At 40.5% G+C, this 17,731-nt stretch overlaps 1 protein-coding gene across 18 annotated transcripts in view; it reads left to right on the top strand.

The window, feature by feature from the left end:
- Positions 1–17,731, top strand: part of CPEB1 (cytoplasmic polyadenylation element binding protein 1) — a 103,893-nt gene that overhangs the window by 12,286 nt on the left and 73,876 nt on the right. For 12 of the 18 annotated variants that reach the window (XM_078326885.1, XM_078326880.1, XM_078326876.1 and 9 more), the window contains exon 2: positions 8,279–8,453. The exons of 1 other annotated variant lie outside the window; for it this stretch is intronic. Coding sequence is in view for 8 of the 17 variants with exons in the window: in XM_078326871.1 (XP_078182997.1) it covers positions 8,279–8,453 (175 nt within the window). In the remaining 9 variants the exon portion in view is untranslated. Of the gene's footprint in view, positions 1–8,278; positions 8,454–11,929; positions 12,210–17,731 lie in introns of all 18 variants that reach the window. 5 more of the 18 variants (XM_078326870.1, XM_078326869.1, XM_078326868.1 and 2 more) reach the window with 1 other exon arrangement.

Genomic DNA, 17,731 nt, shown 5'->3' with positions numbered 1-17,731 from the left:
TTTTTTTAAGGTGAAAGAATCTTGAACATACTGACAAACTGAAGGAGCCAGTGGAAAAGAGAGGAAAGTCAGGTGATACAGGAAGAATAGAGGAGATCTTGTATCTGTTGATGGATTTATGGTTCTGATAGAGGAAGGAGATTAGGACCTGTACCTTTATCTCATTGAATCCTGGTGAACTTTCCTTTCCAGCCCTGTTGGACTACTTCCTTTTCTTGGATTTACTGTGTTCTGTATCCTCTCTGTGCTTATTCTCTGGGTGTTTATGCTCTTTCTCATGCCTGCTTATTGAAATTTTACGTTTTCATTATTCTCTAGCCAAAATGTCTGAATTGTGAAACCATTTTAGATACCTCTATTTATTCTTGTCTTCTGTAGTATTTTGTGCTTGTCTCCACTTGACTAGATTTGTTTCTTTTTCTTACCTAATTCTCTTGAGGGCAAGGATTGTTTTATATATATCTGTAATCTCAACATCTAACCTAGTGGGTTGTCAGCATTTATGAAATAATATTAGGTTGAATTATGTGAAATTACCATTTTATTGGTTGAAAAAGGTAAAATATTGACAATTTCATATGGACCAATCTGATAAATTTTTATTCCTGACATTGTTGCATAGAAGGCTTGAGGTCGCACCAAGGAGAAAGTGAAACACAGAGAAGCATCTGTCAGCAAACTATAGAGTCATTACAGTAAAGCCAAAAACTTGGCTTTGAGTGAGCTGGTGACTAAAGTAAATAGAGAAATTTGACCAGAAGACAATACTCTTCTGTAAGGAAAACTTATTCTTCATGGGAAGCTGTAGCATTTCCTAATCTGTGGTCTGAGTGACACTTCTCTAAAGGGATGCTCATATAAGGCTCTTCAAAATTGTAATAAAGAGTATGCCCAAAATACTAAGTATCCATGCTATAGAAATTTTATTTAGCTTTATTAATGTAAAACTAAAGGCAGGCTGGGGGCGGTGGCTCATGCCAGTAATCCCAGCACTTTGGGAGGCCTAGGTGGGGCGGATCACCTGAGGTCAGGAGTTTGAGACCAGCCTGGCCAACATGACAAAACCCCATCTCTACTAAAAATGTAAAAAATTAGGTGGGTGTGGTGGTACGTGCCTGTAGTCCCAGCTACTCCAGAGGCTGAGGCATGAGAATTGCTTGAACTCGGGAGGCAGAGGTGTGGTGAGCCGAAATTACACCACTGCACTTCAGCCTGGGCAGCAGAGGCAGAGCAAGACTCTGTTTCAAAAATAAAAATAGAAAAAAAAAAAAAAAAAAAAGGCAAATTGCCCGAGTACATCTCAGCAGAACCAGTTCTTTGGAGCATCTAAGTATATTACTTTCTGCTCCTCTGGCTTAATTAAAAAACAAAGTCTAAATGTTCAAGACCAATGTGTTTAAAAAACATCTGATTAAATGAAGAAAAAATATTTTAGAAAAGTTTCAAGTGTGAACACATTTTTGTCAGGAGGATCACTACATTCCAATCCATGGGACCCCAGTTTTAGAACTCTCTCTGGAGTAGTGCATAAACCTTGGGCCCTTCAAACAGTCTTTTGTAAATTTCTCAACTGGCTTTTAAGCAATCAGTTGTACATAATTAATAGTAATAGTCTTGAAGGGGTCTTCAGGGTTGATATTATGTTGTTGATTAAAGGCAAAGTGAATAAAAATCAACCCAGAGATGGTAGTTGGCATTCATTTACGACAAGTGAGTATCCCCAAATCAGGATTTTAAGCTGCCAGAATGGCCATCCCATCACAATGCTGGGTCTTGGGAGTATGATATTTAAAGACAAGGCCAAGGTTTCCAAATTAGATAATCGTACATTTCTTCTATACAAATAAGTGTAAATTTGGGGGTTTTTATTTATCTAGCAAACATATCTACATAGCGTGGGTTCATATTTTTAAAGAAAAAGTTACGAGTGATAACTTCTGAACCACAGATGGGAAAAAAATAACACAGTTATGTGCTAAAATGAGTAAATAAGCTTCTTGTGGAACTTGGTTAGGATGAATAAGTTGAAAACATGCCTCTGAGTAACAGTGATATAATTTAATAACCTGTGTGTAATTGGACATCTGTCACTAATAAGTTATTTATTGAGCATATCCATGTACTTTAGGTATTTCTGACCACTACCAAGTCTGCCAAGTAGGTGCTGCCCCCCCACTTTTTTTTTTATACCTTTAACCAAGGCTCAGTGTGATACCTAAGTGCTAGACCTGGTGTTTTATTCCAAAGCCTATGTTCTTTCTGCTTTTCAAAACAATGATTCCCAGTTTTGAGGAGGAGGAGGGGAAGGATTTTCTTCAGACTATCTCTATCACCTTCGTTGTCCTAGTTGAGGATCATGGCTATAGGAAAACAGTTTCATGATAGGAGTATCAGCTCTGTGATCCCAGCTACTCCAAAGGCTGAGTCAGGAGAATTAAATGGGTCTGTGAGTATGGGGTGGATAGTTGGTGTCTGTTTTGAAAATGAGCAACTATGAATTCATTTAACCTAGACAGTTTAAAAGGATCAGTATTGGCTAGGCATGGTGGCTTATGCCTGTAATCCCAGCACTTTGAGAGGCTGAGGAGGAGTAATGATTGAGCCCAGCAATTCAAGACCAGCCTGGGCAACATTGCAAGACCTATTCTCTGAGGGGGGAAAAATACAGTTTAAAAAAAATTAGCTGGGCATGGGGATGGTGGCACATGTCTGTCATCTACTTGGGAGGCTGAGGCAGAAGGATTGCTTGAGCCCAGGAGTTCAAGGCTGCAGTGAGCTATGATTGTCCACTGTGCTGCGGGGGGGGGGGGGGGGGTCGAGCAAGACCCTATCTCTTAAAGAATGTATTCACACACCACACATGCACGCACGTGTACACACACACACACCGAGCAGCCCTAATCTGAAATGCCCCAAAATCTGAAATTTTTGGAGCAGCATCATGTTGTCACAAGTAGAAATTGCACACCTGAATTCTTGATGGGTGACAGTTAAACTTTTATTTCATGTACAGAATTACTAAAAATACTATATAAAATTGGCCAGGTGCAGTGGCTCATTCCTGTAATCCCAGCACTTTGGGAGGCCGAGGCAGGCGGATTGCCTGAGGTCAGGAGTTAGAGACCAGCCTGGCCAACATGGTGAAACCCTGTCTCTAAAAATACAAAAAAAAAAAAAAAAATTAGCTGGGCATGGTGGTGCAAGCTGGTAATCCCAGCTACTCAGGAGGCTGAGGCAGGGGAATCACTTGAACTAGGGAGGTGGAGGTTGCAGTGAGCCAAGATTGCGCCACTGCACTCCAGCCTGGGCGTTCCATCTCAGAAAAAAACAAAACAACTGTATAAAATTACCTTCAGGCTATATGTATAAAGTGTATATGAAAAATGAATTCTTTATTTAGACTTGGGCACTATCCCCAAGATAGCTTGTTACGTATATGCAAATTTTCCAGAATCCAAAAAATCAAAATCTGAAACACTTCTTGGACCCAAGCATTTCAGATGAGGAATACCGAACCTGTAGTGGATTCAGCCCTTAGGTAGGTCTATTTGGATCGTATGTTGTCTTTTAATTAAGCATTTTAAGTCCAAATGATTAGGAAGTTATGGGGTACCAGGAATAGAAGTTCTGGAATCTTCAGAGAAATAGTTGCCATAGGTCTTCGGTTCACTTAGTGAGCCAATAGATCCTTCCTCGGGGATCCCTGTGGTGGCTTCTGACCTGCTATAACAATAATGATACTTCTGATAGTATTCATTGGTTCAGCATATAATTATATGCCAGGACCTATGCTAAGTAACTTTATGTGCATTAATTCACAAAAAGCCTTATGAGATAGTATTACTTTTATTCCTATTGTACACAAATAAGAGTAGTAGATCGGTTCCCCATCTGACAGTCCTGGTTTTGATTTTTTTTTTTCCTTCTGAGTTTGTTAAAGCAAACATTTGTAGTTATAAGATCATACAGTTTGGAGTATACGTTGAATACCTCATTCACTTTTATTCTAATTATAAAGTCATCTTAAACTAGAGCTCTGGCTTGATGTACGTGAGAGAAGGGGAGAGAGGCATGTCAGATATCATTTGCCTTGATTTTGGAAGTTGTATATTTTCCTGACAAGATTAGGAGTGGATCAGGGTGGCCAGACATATTCCTAAATTAGATTTTTTTTCAGGCCCCTTGAAATGGTAAGATTTCCTTCTTCTCCTAAGGAATACCTTTCTCCAAGGCTCCCAAGTCTGCACCTGTCCCCTGGACTATAGTGGTACTTTCTCACTAATCTTTCTGCCATTTACCTTTCATGTAGTTGCTGACTGTCTTCTTATAAGACTCTCTCTTTTATTTACTTGCCTTTAGATGTGGCCAGGATCTGGAATCCATATATATGGAACTATTATTACAGTAAATAAAAATGAGGTTAATTTTTGTGTATTGAAAAGACAATGTTGACTCCTTAATTTGGCATATGAGGCTTTTCCAATCTTCTCTCCTCTCCTATACCTAATGCTGTACCACACTAGACCACTTTTGATAATGCCTCTCTACTCTCTGTGTTCTTCTGAATTTCCTCTTTACCCCCATTTCCAGGCATATTGTCCCTCTGAGCCACCTTGGCTAAGAGGACAATGTATGTTTACAGCACACTGTAGTCTGTGTTATGGTTGTTTACAGGATCAGGTTTTAGTTCTTTTTCTTTCTTTTTTTTTTTTTTTTTTTTTGAGACAGGGTCTTGCTCTCACCCAGGCTAGCATGTGGTGGCACAATCTCTGCTCACTGCAACCTCTGCCTCCTGGGTTCAAACATTCCTCCCACCTCAGCTTCATGAATAGCTGGGACTACAGGCATGTACAACCACAACTAGCTAATGTTTTGTATTTTTTGTAGAAACAGGGTTTTGTCATGTTGCCCAGGCTGGTCTTGAATTCCTGGCCTGAAGCAACCCACCCATCCTGGCCTCCCAAAAGTTCTTTTTCCAAACTTAGAAACTTAATTTTGGTTTAGTTCATGTATAATCTGCTGCTCCTTGGGGTGCTCACTATAGAGAGCAGTAAGTTGGCTAATGTTTATTAGGCAGTGAAGAATGAAGTATGTAGCCTTAAGATATGTAGATTATGCCAGGCAATGGCATGTGCCTGTAGTCTCGGTTACTTGGGAGGCTGAGGTGAGAGGAGCATTTGAGCCTAGGACTTTCAAGTCCAGCCTGGGCAACACAGTGAGACCTCCTCTCTGCAAATTGTAAATATTTGCATCTTAGCCTTTATGAAGTTGCTTTTGTGAGGTTAAGAATCATCTTAGAAATCTACAGTTGTGAAAAGGGCCTTGTGTGCCACTGGATTTAACAATTCTCAATGGCGCCGCTCTACAGAGCTTGGGAAAACAACCTTGTAGGATTGTGTATTTTGGTCATCTTAACAGTTTGCAAAGGATACCAGTCTTTTGAAGAACTTGAGGCTGATATGAGGCTCAAGTTTGTCCCTTTAAGGTCATCTTGCAGAGTTGGTAAAACTGTAAATGCTTCTGATCATTCTCATGCTTACTTGGATTTTAGTAGGCTAAACAAAGTGACACCAGGCTTGTTCTTGTTTTGTTGTGATGTGAACAGCTTGTGAGATATTAAGTGCCAATTTTTTTACTTGGTCTGTTTTTGTTTGTTTTCCCCAAGATAATTGAGGATGATAGAACTGATGAGGCAGGCTCCTCTTAAAAGACTTAACCTGTTGGCCAAGCACCAGTGGCTTACACCTGTATTCCCAGCATGTTGGGAGGCTGAGGCGGGTGGATGACGAGGTCAAGAGATCGAGACTATCCTGGCCAACATGATGAAACCTTGTCTCTACTAAAAATACAAAAATTAGCAGTCGGGGTGGCGGGTACCTGTAGTCCCAGCTACTTAGGAAGCTGAGGCAGGAGAATTGCTTGAACCTGGGAGGCAGAGGTTGCAGTGAGCCGAGATTGAATCACTGCACTTCAGCCTGGTGACAGAGCGAGACTCTGTCTTATGGAAAAACAAACAAAACTCTGTAAATCATTGTTTCATTGCTTAGTTGGACATTGGATGTGAAGAGTGAGGGAGACTAGAGTGAAGAATGATACTTGCATTTCTGCTTTGGGCATTGGGTGGATGGTAGTTTTATTTACCAAGATAGAGAACACCAAAAGAATAGTTTTTGTGTAAGGGTTCCTGATTTTTTATACGTATATACGTTTACGTGTGTGTGTGTGTGTGTGTATGAGAGAGAATTTTTTTTCATTCATTAATGGCTTATCCGTCTTATCATGCCAGTTAACAGTTGTATGTTCTTACAGTGACCACATGGAATTGTATAACTTAATCAGTTTGGGTGCTTTGCCACTCTTGGTACTTACCACTATTTAATAATTAATGTTTTCAGATACAAAAATAGCATGGAGGTTAAGTAACTATGACATCACACAGCCAGTAAACAGCAGAAAAAAAATTTTTAAATAGCTGTATTGACATAAATAAAATTTACATAACCTAAAGTTCACCTTTAATGTACAATTCATTGAGTATTAGTTCAGTTGACTCTTGGACAATGCGGGAGTTAGGAGCACCAATCCCCCCAGTCAAAAATCTGTGTATAACTTTTGACTCCCCTAAAACTTAATAGCTTACTGTTGGCCTTACCGATAACATAAACAGCTGATCACATATTTTGTATGTTTCATGTATTATATATCCTGTATTCTTACAATAAAGTAAGCTAGAGAAAAGAAAATGTTACTAGGAAAATCATAAAGAGAAAATATATTTACTGTTCATTAAGTGGAAGCGAATCATCATAAAGATCTTCACATTTGCCATCTTTACGTTGAGGAGGCTGAGGAAGAGGAGGGATTGATTGGTCTTGCTGTGTATCTAGTTATGTATAACTATTTGCTGTCTCAGGGGTGGCAGAGGTGGAAGGACGTGGAGGGGATGGAAGGAAAAGCAGGCACAGTCAGTGTAACTTTACAGAAATAATTCGCAATTTCTGTGTGACTTTTTGCTTTTTCATTTCTCTAAAAATGTTTCTATACTGTACCAATCCTTCTTCCACTGTTTGCGTTAGTTTCAGTGCCTGTATAATAGAAGGGTATATATTGTAAAAGAAGTCAAAAGCAGTCTTGAATAATTGGAACCCTTCTGCCAGATCATCAAATGTCAATTTGTTTTCTGACGTTGGTACTTCAACATCGTCTTCCTTGTCTGGCACTGGTTTGGAACACTCATCTCTATCAAATTGTCTCTGTTAATTCCTCTGGTATGGTGTCTGTTAACACTCGGATTTCTCCAAGGTCCATGTAAACCTTCACTCTCAATCTTTTTTGTCATATCTATAGTCTCTTTCATAGTTTCCTGTATTGGCTCTGTGGTAAATCCTGTGAAGTCATGTATAACATCTGGAAACCGTTTTCTCTAGCAGGATTTTATTGTTTTGGGCATGATGGCTTTCATGGATTTTTCTGTAACAATGATGGCATTGTCAATGGTGTAATCTTTCCAGACTTTCATGATGTTCTCTCTATTGGCATTCTCTTCCACAGCATTAATAGTCCTTTCCATAGAGTAGCATGTGTAATGAGCCTTAAAGGTCCTTATGACCTCTTGATCTGGAGGCTGACTTAGAGATGTTGTACTTTGGGGCATGTATACCTCTGTTAAATTGTTGTTAAAATCATAGCATTCTGAGTGGTTTGGGGCATTGTCCAATATTAAAAGAACTTCTGAATACCTTGCTCATAAACACTCATTAAGTGTTTTACTATATAAGCAAGTCCCTTTCTCGCAAGCTACTTCCTGACTTCAGGGACAGGACATCAATGGAACCAATCCAGAAAAAGGGTTCTTGTTGTCCAGATCTTCTTCTTGTATAGCTGAAAGGCTGGCAGCTGGTGTTTATCTTTTTCCTTAAGGCACAGATGCTAGCAGCTTTTTAGATAAAGGCAGTCCTAATCATAAACCTGACTATATTTGTAGAAAACTAATATAAGTTAGCCTACCTCTTCTTGCCCTAAATCCTGGTGCTTGATTTGCTTCCTTAATAGTATCCTTTATGGATTTCTTTCCAAGAATTGGCCAAAAATATTATGGTTATTTTTTTCTTACAGTTCTGAGTACTTAGCTCATAGTAAACACTTATTATTTTAATGTATAAACAAGATATTTAAGTCCTTCCTACTTCATCTAACTCAGTGTGTGGAGAGAAGGGGGTACAAAGTCTGTCATAAAGGGGTATAGAAAACCTAAATATCTTTTTTTCCCTATGTCTAGGAAGAAGAAGCAGGAAGGATAAAAGATTGCTGGGACAACCAGGAAGCACCTGCTCTCTCCACATGTAGCAATGCCAATATCTTTCGAAGGATAAATGCCATATTGGATAATTCTCTGGATTTCAGTAGAGTCTGCACTACACCTGTAAACCGAGGAATTCATGATCATTTGCCAGGTGATTTAGATTTGAAAACTTGAATGTGCTAGGGATCTGTACAGATCTGCTTCTAGGTAGTGATGTAAGAGGTCTTCCTTGGAAAGCTTGTGAAGAATGATGTTGAGTTGCTGGCAACACTTGGGTTTTTAGTTTATGGATTGAATACCTGTCTGGGTGAAGACTGCCTTTGGTTAGGATGTGTAAATCTACTTTATGATACATAGGAAGATTGGGGAGAAAAAGAACAGGCCACAGGTTACACAAGTATTTATATAAAGAGATATAATGTGAATCACATATGTCATAGATTTTCTGGTAGCCATATTAAAATTAAGATATAGATGAAATTAATATTTAGCCCAATATGTAATAGTATGGTAACATTTAATTAATAAAACTATTAATGAAATTTTTTTTAGTACTAAGACTTCAAAATCCAGTGTCGATTTTACAGGCATATCTCAATATGTACATTTCAGGTGTTTAGTGGCTACTGCATTGGACAGTGTAGCTCTGGAATGTTTTAACAGCTTTTAAACATGAGTCAGCACACATTTAGTTTTTGTGATCTATTAGATACTCCAAGGAATAGTGAAGTTAGAGGGCAGCATCTCCTGAAGTTGACTCTTTTCAAGGAGGTGCAGATGTCCTAGCGGTGTTTAATAATCTTTTGTGGGAGTTGCAATGCATTATGAGAATGTTGAAGTGTTTTTGTTAGAGTGATTTTATTTATTTTACATTTTGGTTTTTTTTTTGAGACAGTCTTGCTTTGTCGCCCAGGCTGGAGTACAGTGGGGCAATCTTGGCTCTCTGCAACCTCCACCTCCTGGGGTCAAGCAATTCTCCTGCCTCAGCCTCACAAGTAGCTGGGATTACAGGTGCCCGCCACCACGCCTGGCTAATTTTTTGTGTTTTTAGTAGAGACAGGGTTTCACCATGTTGGCCAGGCTAGTCTCAAACTCCTAACCTCAGGTGATCCACCTACCTTGGCCTCCCAAAGTGCTGGGATTACAGGTGTGATCTGCTCCTGGCCTTTTTGAGTTATTTTACATGAAAGAATATAATTTTTAATATTTAAAAATGGACCTTGAAAAAAATTAGCAACAATGGCAATTCTCAAAACAAAGACTGATAATCAGTCGACCCTTGAATGACATTATTTTGAACTGTGCAGGTTCACGTTTCTGCACGTTTTTCAAAGATGGAAAATATGGTATTCAAGGGATGTAAAACCCACATATATGGAGGGCTGACTTTTCTGGTGTAAGTGGGTTCCTCAGGACCAACTGCAAGACTTGAGTATGTGCAGATTTTGGTATATTCTAAGGGTCCTAGAACCAAATCCCTACATACACCAAAGGACAACTACTGTTTGTAGTTGTAAATTCTTTCATTTGTTTTTTAGCTTGGCCTTGAAAATAATTCCCACAACAATGCAGGAGTATGTGAGCATTAAATATCTTAATGTTTGAAGGAGAGGCATATTAAGGGAGAAACTAACTTGTGCCATTTGTTTCTGTTGTACAGGAAAGCAGATGAGAGAAGGGGTATACTTGGGGTTATGGGTAGTTTTTGTCTCCTCTGACTTCTACAATAGAAAAATGTAAGTCATGAGCTTAGTTCAGTTCTCTTTTAACTTACACTGAGTTAAAAATTCAGGGAGTTGCCAGGCGCAGTGGCTCACGATCCCAGCACTGTGGGAGGCCGAGGCGGGCAGATCATGAGTTCAAGAGAGGGAGCCCATATTGGCAAACATGGTGAAACCCCATCTCTATTAAAAAGACACACACACAAAAATTAGCTGGGCGTGGTGGTGTGCGCCTGTAATCTTTGCTACTTGGGAGGCTGAGGCAGGAGAATTGCTTGAACCCAGGAGGCGGAGGTTGCAGCGAGCCGAGATCGCGCCACTGCACTCCAGTCTGGCGCCTGGCGATGAAACAAGACTGTCTTAAAAAAAAAAAAAAATTTCAGGGAGTCATCTCAATTCTAATAAATGTTCTGTTTTTCTCCTTTGAGGAAATTGCATGTATTGTGTCCCAGTAAGAATGACAGGCCAGATGTGGTAACTTAACCCCTGTAATTAAGGCTGGAGCAGGTGGGCCACTTGAAGTTAGTAGTTTGAGACCAGCCTGGGCAACATGGTGAACCCCCATCTACAAAAAAATAGAAAAATTAGCCAGTTGTGGTGGTGTGCACCTAGTCAAAGCTACTTGGAGGGTGAGGTGGGAGAATCACTTGAGCCTGGGAGGTCAAGGCTGCGGTGAACGTGATCATGTCACTATACTACAGCCTGGGTGGCGGCCTCCAAGAAAAAAAGCCTAACAGTTAACAATTCAACAATGGCTTAAACCTCACTGAGTTGCTTCAGAGATGCTGGAAACTTTTCTAGTTTATAGGAAAATATTTTTAGCTAATACTAGGTGTTGGACTGTCTAAGGGAAATGACCCATGCTTGATGGGAGAGCAGCTTTCAGGAGCGTATGTTTGCAACTGTCCAGGGAGCCCAGTGACTTCTCTGGTAAAACAAAAGGGTCTTATGAGGGTGTTGTTACCATTATACTCTGCCCAGGGACAGTAGCCAAACTACAAGGTGTAGACTTCTAGGCTCTTCAGATCCTTCACAGCCTCTTAGAACCTACTAAGAGGAACAGGAGGAAGATCTTGAGGAAGCTGGGAAACCTGTGTTCTAAGTTTGACCCTGAGAGCGAGATAAAGAGGTCAGATTGTTCAGCTGTAGGACAGAATGGTACCTGCTCAACCTGCCTCACAGGTTTCTTATGGAGCTCAGATGTTAAGACAATACTGCAGATTTGAGGGAACTCATGGAATCGTAGGAAAGGTTCCTGTCAAAGGTAGCGGATGTTCTTGAACCCTTCACATATTCCTACCCCCTCTCTTGTGTGGTCAACTCTCTCTGCTTTCCACCTGCGATTCAGTTCAGGGTTGTGGGCCTGTATTCTTGAGTGGTGAAACAAGGATGCCTGGGCTACTGCAGAGAGCATTTTTCCTGTGTTTTCCAGCAAAAATACCAACCTTGTGATTAATGAGGAAGTAAACTAAAATATATATTTTTCTGTGAAGAACCTTAAAAAATAACCCAAACTTGTTGCTTCTGATCAAAAGTAATTTTGTTACTTGAAGAAAATAATCAGAATTATCAGAACCTGAGATTATTTATGGACAGCATAATAGCTAGGGACAATTTGGCAACAGAATGTTAAGTACATGGTAGGAAAGCCATATCATGGAATATCATTTGCCATTAAATATAATGTTTATAGAATACTACTTAATGGCAAACAAAGATAACTACATTATCTGAAATGAAAAAAGCAAAGTGTAAGACAGATGTAAAAAAGCAAAATGTAAAAAAGCAGTGTAAAAAGAATGGCCTTAAGTATACATGTACAGAAAAACACTAGAATGATACATGTGAGAGTGAAGGTGGGTAATACGGAAAAAAATTATGGGTATTTTTTTTTTTTTTTCTTTAGACCGAATCTCGCTTTGTTGTCCAGGCCAGAGTGCAGTGGTGTTATCTCGGCTCACTGCAACGTACGACTCCCGGGTTCAAGAGATTCTCCTGCCTCAGTCTCCTGAGTAGATGGGATTACAGGTGTGCGCCACCACACCCAGCTGATTTTGTGTTTTTAGTAGAGATGGCATTTCACCACATTGGCCAGGCTGGTCTTGAACTCCTGATCTCAAGTGATCCATCCACTTTGGCCTCTCAAAGTGCAGGGATTAAAGGCATGAGCCACTGCACCTGGCTGGGTAATTTTTTCTGTATACTTTTCCCCATTAGTTCTTCCGTAAAAAACATTTTATAATAAAATTTCAAATTTCAAAGTGTTTCACAGTGCTAGTTGCTTGCATAACCCAGGTGATAAAGCATCATTGGAAAAGTGCTGTGACGGGGTCAGGGAGAGGTTACGTTGGTTAGGAAACTAGGAAACCCTTCTGGTTAAGGGAGCATTTGAAATAGGCTTCGAAAAGAATTAAAATTACTTTATAGTCTTAACTGAATGTTGAGTAGATTTTTGTTTCTGTTACCCGAAAATTGGCCATTAGGGCCCAAAGCTGAGAATGAAGAACTCTTAAGTGACCTGTGGTATAATGAGAATCCCTAAGAGGTAGGACCAGATACCTCCTGCCAGGGCTTACCAAAAGGTCACAGAGCTGTCCCTGCTACCACAAACATTAGCTCAGCCCTTCCCTGGTCTATAAAGAGGATCACATAAGGAGGGTAGTATTTGAAGTGGTTACCTCCACGTTAGTGGAGGAGGGTGGGGTAGAATGTGGCTTTGTTGTTCAAGCCAGGCAAGAGGGTCTTCCAAGAGAAGTATTTGTATAGATGGAGAGTGATTCCAAAAAAAGAAGACAAGGTTGAGCATCTGATTAGACAGCAGACTTGCTGTCTTTCCCTGACTGAATGGAGATTAATGAGAAATTAAGAGATACGGGCTGGGTACAGTGGCTCACACATGTAATCCCAGTACTTTGGGAGGCTGAGGCAGGTGGATCACTTTAGGTCAGGAGTTCAAGACCAGCCTGACCAACATAATGAAACCTTGTCTCTATTAAAAATGCAAAAATTAACTGGGCATGGTGGTGTGTGCCTGTAGTCCCAGCTACTCGGGAAGCTGAGGCAGGAGAATTGCTTGAACCCAGGGATTGAAGGTCACAGTGAGCTGAGATCTCACCACCGCACTCCAGCCTCGGTGACAGAGTGAGACTCTGGAGAGAGAGATGGTAGGGCAGGGAAAAAGACAGTAGCTGGAGCATGTGAATTCCCTGTTTATGTACAAGGAAGTTGTGACTTGTTGTGGTCTTAAACCACAGCAAGTGGTTTAAGAAAGTTGTGATTTGCTCAGGTTTTGCAAAGTCCTGAGCTTTTGGGCTGGTACCCAACCAAGAAGGCCCTTGTTGCGTGATCAGTGGTGGGAGCTAGAGTAAGGCTGGAAGGTCAGGCCTGAGCTGGATTTCCTCCCCCAACAACTGTCTAGTGGAAATGAGGGGGTTGCCTGCCACCTAGAGGGCCCTTTCCACATTCCCTAGTCTTTAAGCCGTAGATATTTTTTTTTTTTTTTTTTTTGAGACGGAGTTTCGCTCCGGTTACCCAGGCCGGAGTGCAATGGCGTGATCTCGGCTCGCCACAACCTCTGCCTCCTGGGTTCAGGCAATTCTCCTGCCTCAGCTTCCTGAGTAGCTGGGATTACAGGCACACGCCACCATGCCCAGCTAATTTTTTGTATTTTTAGTAGAGACAGGGTTTCACCATGTTGACCAGGATGGTCTTGATCTCCTGACCTCATGATCTACCCGCCTCGGCCTCCCAAAGTGCTGGGATTACAGACTTGAGCCACTGCGCCCAGCCATGGAGTTTTTAGTAACAGTGTCTGTAAAGATCTGAAAAGTGGTGAAACATCATTAAGGGACATCTTACTGCTATGTGGGTAGGGAGACTTAATATTTAATATGCCTGGTGACGATGATTGAAGGAAAAATTTAATGTTAACTCACTGAGATGCCATTTCTCAACCAGTTAAAACAGCTTGGAGGCTTAGAAAGGAATTGATTAGCCAAAGCAGTTCAAAGTAAGGTAGAGAACTGATATGTTGATTTAACAGTTTTTAAAAACTGAAATATACACACATACAGTAAAGTACATGCTGTATCACATGTGAAGAGCTCCAATGTTCCCAAACTGAACACAATCATGTAACCAACTCCCAGACCTAATTAGACTGCTAACTTTTAATGTAGGACCAAAGAATTGTATAGTTGTAGCTTGATGGTGGATTTTTTTTTTTTTTTAAGGGACAAGGTCTCATTATGTTGCCCAGGCTGCTCTCAGACTCCTGTCCTCAAGCAATCCTCCTGCCTCAGCCTCCCAAATTGCTGGGATTACTGGCATGACTGATGTTGAATTTTTGACTAAGATGGTTTCACTTCTTATTGTACTGGATGATAAACTGTATCATCCCTAAATTGTCTGAAAAGCTATTCCAAAACCAAGTTTAATACATTCAGTCCCAGCTTGCAGAAGATGATTGAAGTTACTCTCATGAAGTCTTGTTTTCCACAAAATAAACTCTTGTGGAACCTTACTATATGGCTGTAACAGTTAAGTGATAACAATTTAACTTGTGTTACTGAAGTTAACTTGCAGAAAAGTATGAATGTATTCTCCACTGAATTTTTATATACTGAACATATCTTTTATAACTGCTCACATATAGAGGCAAAAATTAACAATACACCGGAAGTCACCTTGCAACCCTTTCAGTCTAATTCACAAAGGGGAATCGTTATGCTCACTTCTTTTTCTGAGATATGGAGTATTACTCTGTCACCCAGGCTGCAGCACAGTGACATGATCATAGCTCACTGCAGCCATGAACTCCTGGGCTAAGTAATCCTCCCACCTCAGCCTCCTGAGTAGCTGGCACTGCAAGCATGTGACACCATGCCCAACTAATTTTTTACGTTTTTGTAGAGACAGAATCTTGCTATGTTGACCAGGCTGGTCTCAAACTGTTGGGCTCAAGCATTTCCCTGCCTTGGCTTTTCATAGTGTTGGGATTAAAGGCATAAGCCATCACACCCAGTTCATGCTGACTTTTAATTGTATAGATAAATTTTGCCTGATTTTGAATTTACATAAATGGAATCACAGATATGTACTCTTTAAGTACCTTTTTGTTTTGTTTTGTTTTGAGATGGAGTCTCTGTTGTCCAGACTAGAGTGCAGTGATGCTATCTCAACACACTGCAACCTCTGCCTCCTGGGTTCAAGCAGTTCTCCTGCCTGAGCCTCCTGAGTAGCTGGGACTACAGGGGCATACCACCATGCCCGGCTAATTTTTGTATTTTTAGTAGAGATGGGGTTTCACCATATTGGCTAGGCTGGCTTGAATTCCTGACCTGGTGATCTGCCTGCCTTGGCCTCCCAAAGTGCTGAGATTACAGGTGTGAGCCACTGCGCCTGGCCCAGATATGTACTCTTTAGGTGTGAATTTTTGGGGTTTTTTTTTTTTTTTTTGGAGACAGAGTATTGCTCTTGTTGCCTAGGCTGGAGTGCAATGGCATGATCTCTGCTCACTGCAACCTCTACCTCCTGGGTTCAAGCAATTTTCCTGACTCAGCCTCCCAAGTTGCTGGGATTACAGGCATGTACCACCATGCCCAGCCAAGTTTTGTATTTTTAGTAGAGACAGAGTTTCTCCATGTTGGTCAGGTTGGTCTCAAACTCTGGACCTCAGGTGGTCTGCCCGCCTTGGCCTCCCAAAGTGCTGAGATTACAGGTGTGAGCCACTGTGCCTGACCTAGCTGTGAGTTTCATCCATGTTGCAACTGGTGGTTGTGGGTTATTCATTCCTATTGCTGTACAGTATTCCATTGTATGAATGTACCAATAGGTACATTACAATACTGTTAATAGGCATTTGAATTGTTTCCAGTTTGAGGAAATAGTGAATAGTGAATAGTGCTGCTATTATCTTTTGGTGAATTAATTTCTCTTGGGTTTCTTTCTAGGAGAGAGGTTGTTGGGTCATAGGGTATACATATGTTCATCTTTGAGATGCTGCCAGTTTTTTCTCAGTGGTTATACCAGTTTTCACTTGAAGTAGTGTGTGATGGTTTGGGTGGTTCCATATCCTCATCAATAATTGTATTGTCTTTCATTTTAGCCATTGGGGGAGTATATAGCAATATGTGTTGTGGTTTTAATTTTCATTTTCTTGGTGACTAATGAAGTTGAGCAGATTTTCATGTTTATTGGCCTTTGGATATCCTCTTTCTTGAAGTGTCTCTTCAGGCCTTGTACTCATTTTTCTTGGGGTTATCTACCTTTTTCTTGTTTGCATTATAGCAGTTCTTTATATAGGCCACTTAGGAGTTCTGTGTCTGAAATATGTATTACTTTCTTTGAGTCTGAGGTTTGCCTTTGTACTTTTTAAAATTTTTTCTTTACATATATATATATTTTATTGCATTTTAGGTTTTGGGGTGCATGTGAGGAACATGCAGGATTGTTGCATAGGTACATACATGGCAATGTGGTTTGCTGCCTCCATCCCAATCACCTATATCTGGCATTTCTCCCTATGTTATCCCTCCCCAACTCCTTACCCCCCACTGTCCCTCCCCTAGTCCCCCACCACAGACCTCAGTGTGTGATGCGCCCCTCCCTGTGTCCATGTGTTCTCATTGTTCAACCCCCACCTATGAATGAGAACATGAGGTGCTTAATTCTCTGTTCCTGTGTCAGTTTGCTGAGATTGATGGTTTCCAGGTTCATCCATGTCCCTACAAAGGACGCAAACCCATCATTTTTTATGGCTGCATAGTATTCCATGGTGTATGTGTGCCACATTTTCCCTCTCCAGTCTATCATTGATGGGCATTTGGGTTGGTTCCAAGTCTTTGCTATTGTAAACAGTGCTGCAGTGAACATTCATGTGCATGTGTCCTTATAATAGAATGATTTATAATCCTTTGGATATATACCCAGTAATGGGATTGCTGGGTCAAATGGGATTTCTATTTCTAGGTCCTTGAGAAATCACCACACTGTCTCCTACAATGGTTGAACTAATTTACACTCCCACCAACAGTGTAAAAGTGTTCCTATTTCTCCACATCCTTTCCAGCATCTGTAGTCTCCAGATTTTTTAATGATTGCCATTCTAACTGGCATGAGATGGTATCTCAATGTAGTTTTGATTTGCATTTCTCTAATGACCAGTGATTTTTTTTTGATGTTTGTTGGCCTCATATATGTTGTCTTTTGTAAAGTGTCTGTTGATGTCCTTTGCCCACTTTTATTTGGGCCTGTTTTTTTCTTGTAATTCTGTTTTAGTTCTTTGTAGAATTTGGATATAAGTCCTTTGTAAGATGGGTAGATTGCAAAGATTTTTTTCTCATTTTGTTGGTTGCTGGTTCACTCTAATGATTGTTTCTTTTGCTGTACAGAAGCTCTGGAGTTGAATTAGATCGAATTGGTCTAGTTTGGCTTTTGTTGCCAGTGCTTTTGGTGTTTTAGTCATGAAGTCCTTGCCTATGCCTATGTCATGGATGGTTTTGCCTAGGTTTTCTTCTAAGGTTTTTATGGTGTTAGGTCTTATGTTTAAGTCTTTAATCCATCTGCAGTTAATTTTAGTGTAATGTGTCAGGAAGGGGTCCACTTTCTGCTTTCTGCACGTGGCTAGCCAGTTTTCCCTACACCATTTATTAAACAGGGAATCCTTTCCCCATTGCTTGTTTTTGTGAGATTTGTTAAATATCAGATG

This window comes from Callithrix jacchus, chromosome 6, assembly GCF_049354715.1.
Source record: "Callithrix jacchus isolate 240 chromosome 6, calJac240_pri, whole genome shotgun sequence".
In the NCBI taxonomy this organism is placed as follows: Eukaryota; Metazoa; Chordata; class Mammalia; order Primates; family Cebidae; genus Callithrix; species Callithrix jacchus.
Note: the sequence above shows the minus strand (reverse complement) of the source record. Positions and strands in the feature narration are given on the sequence as shown.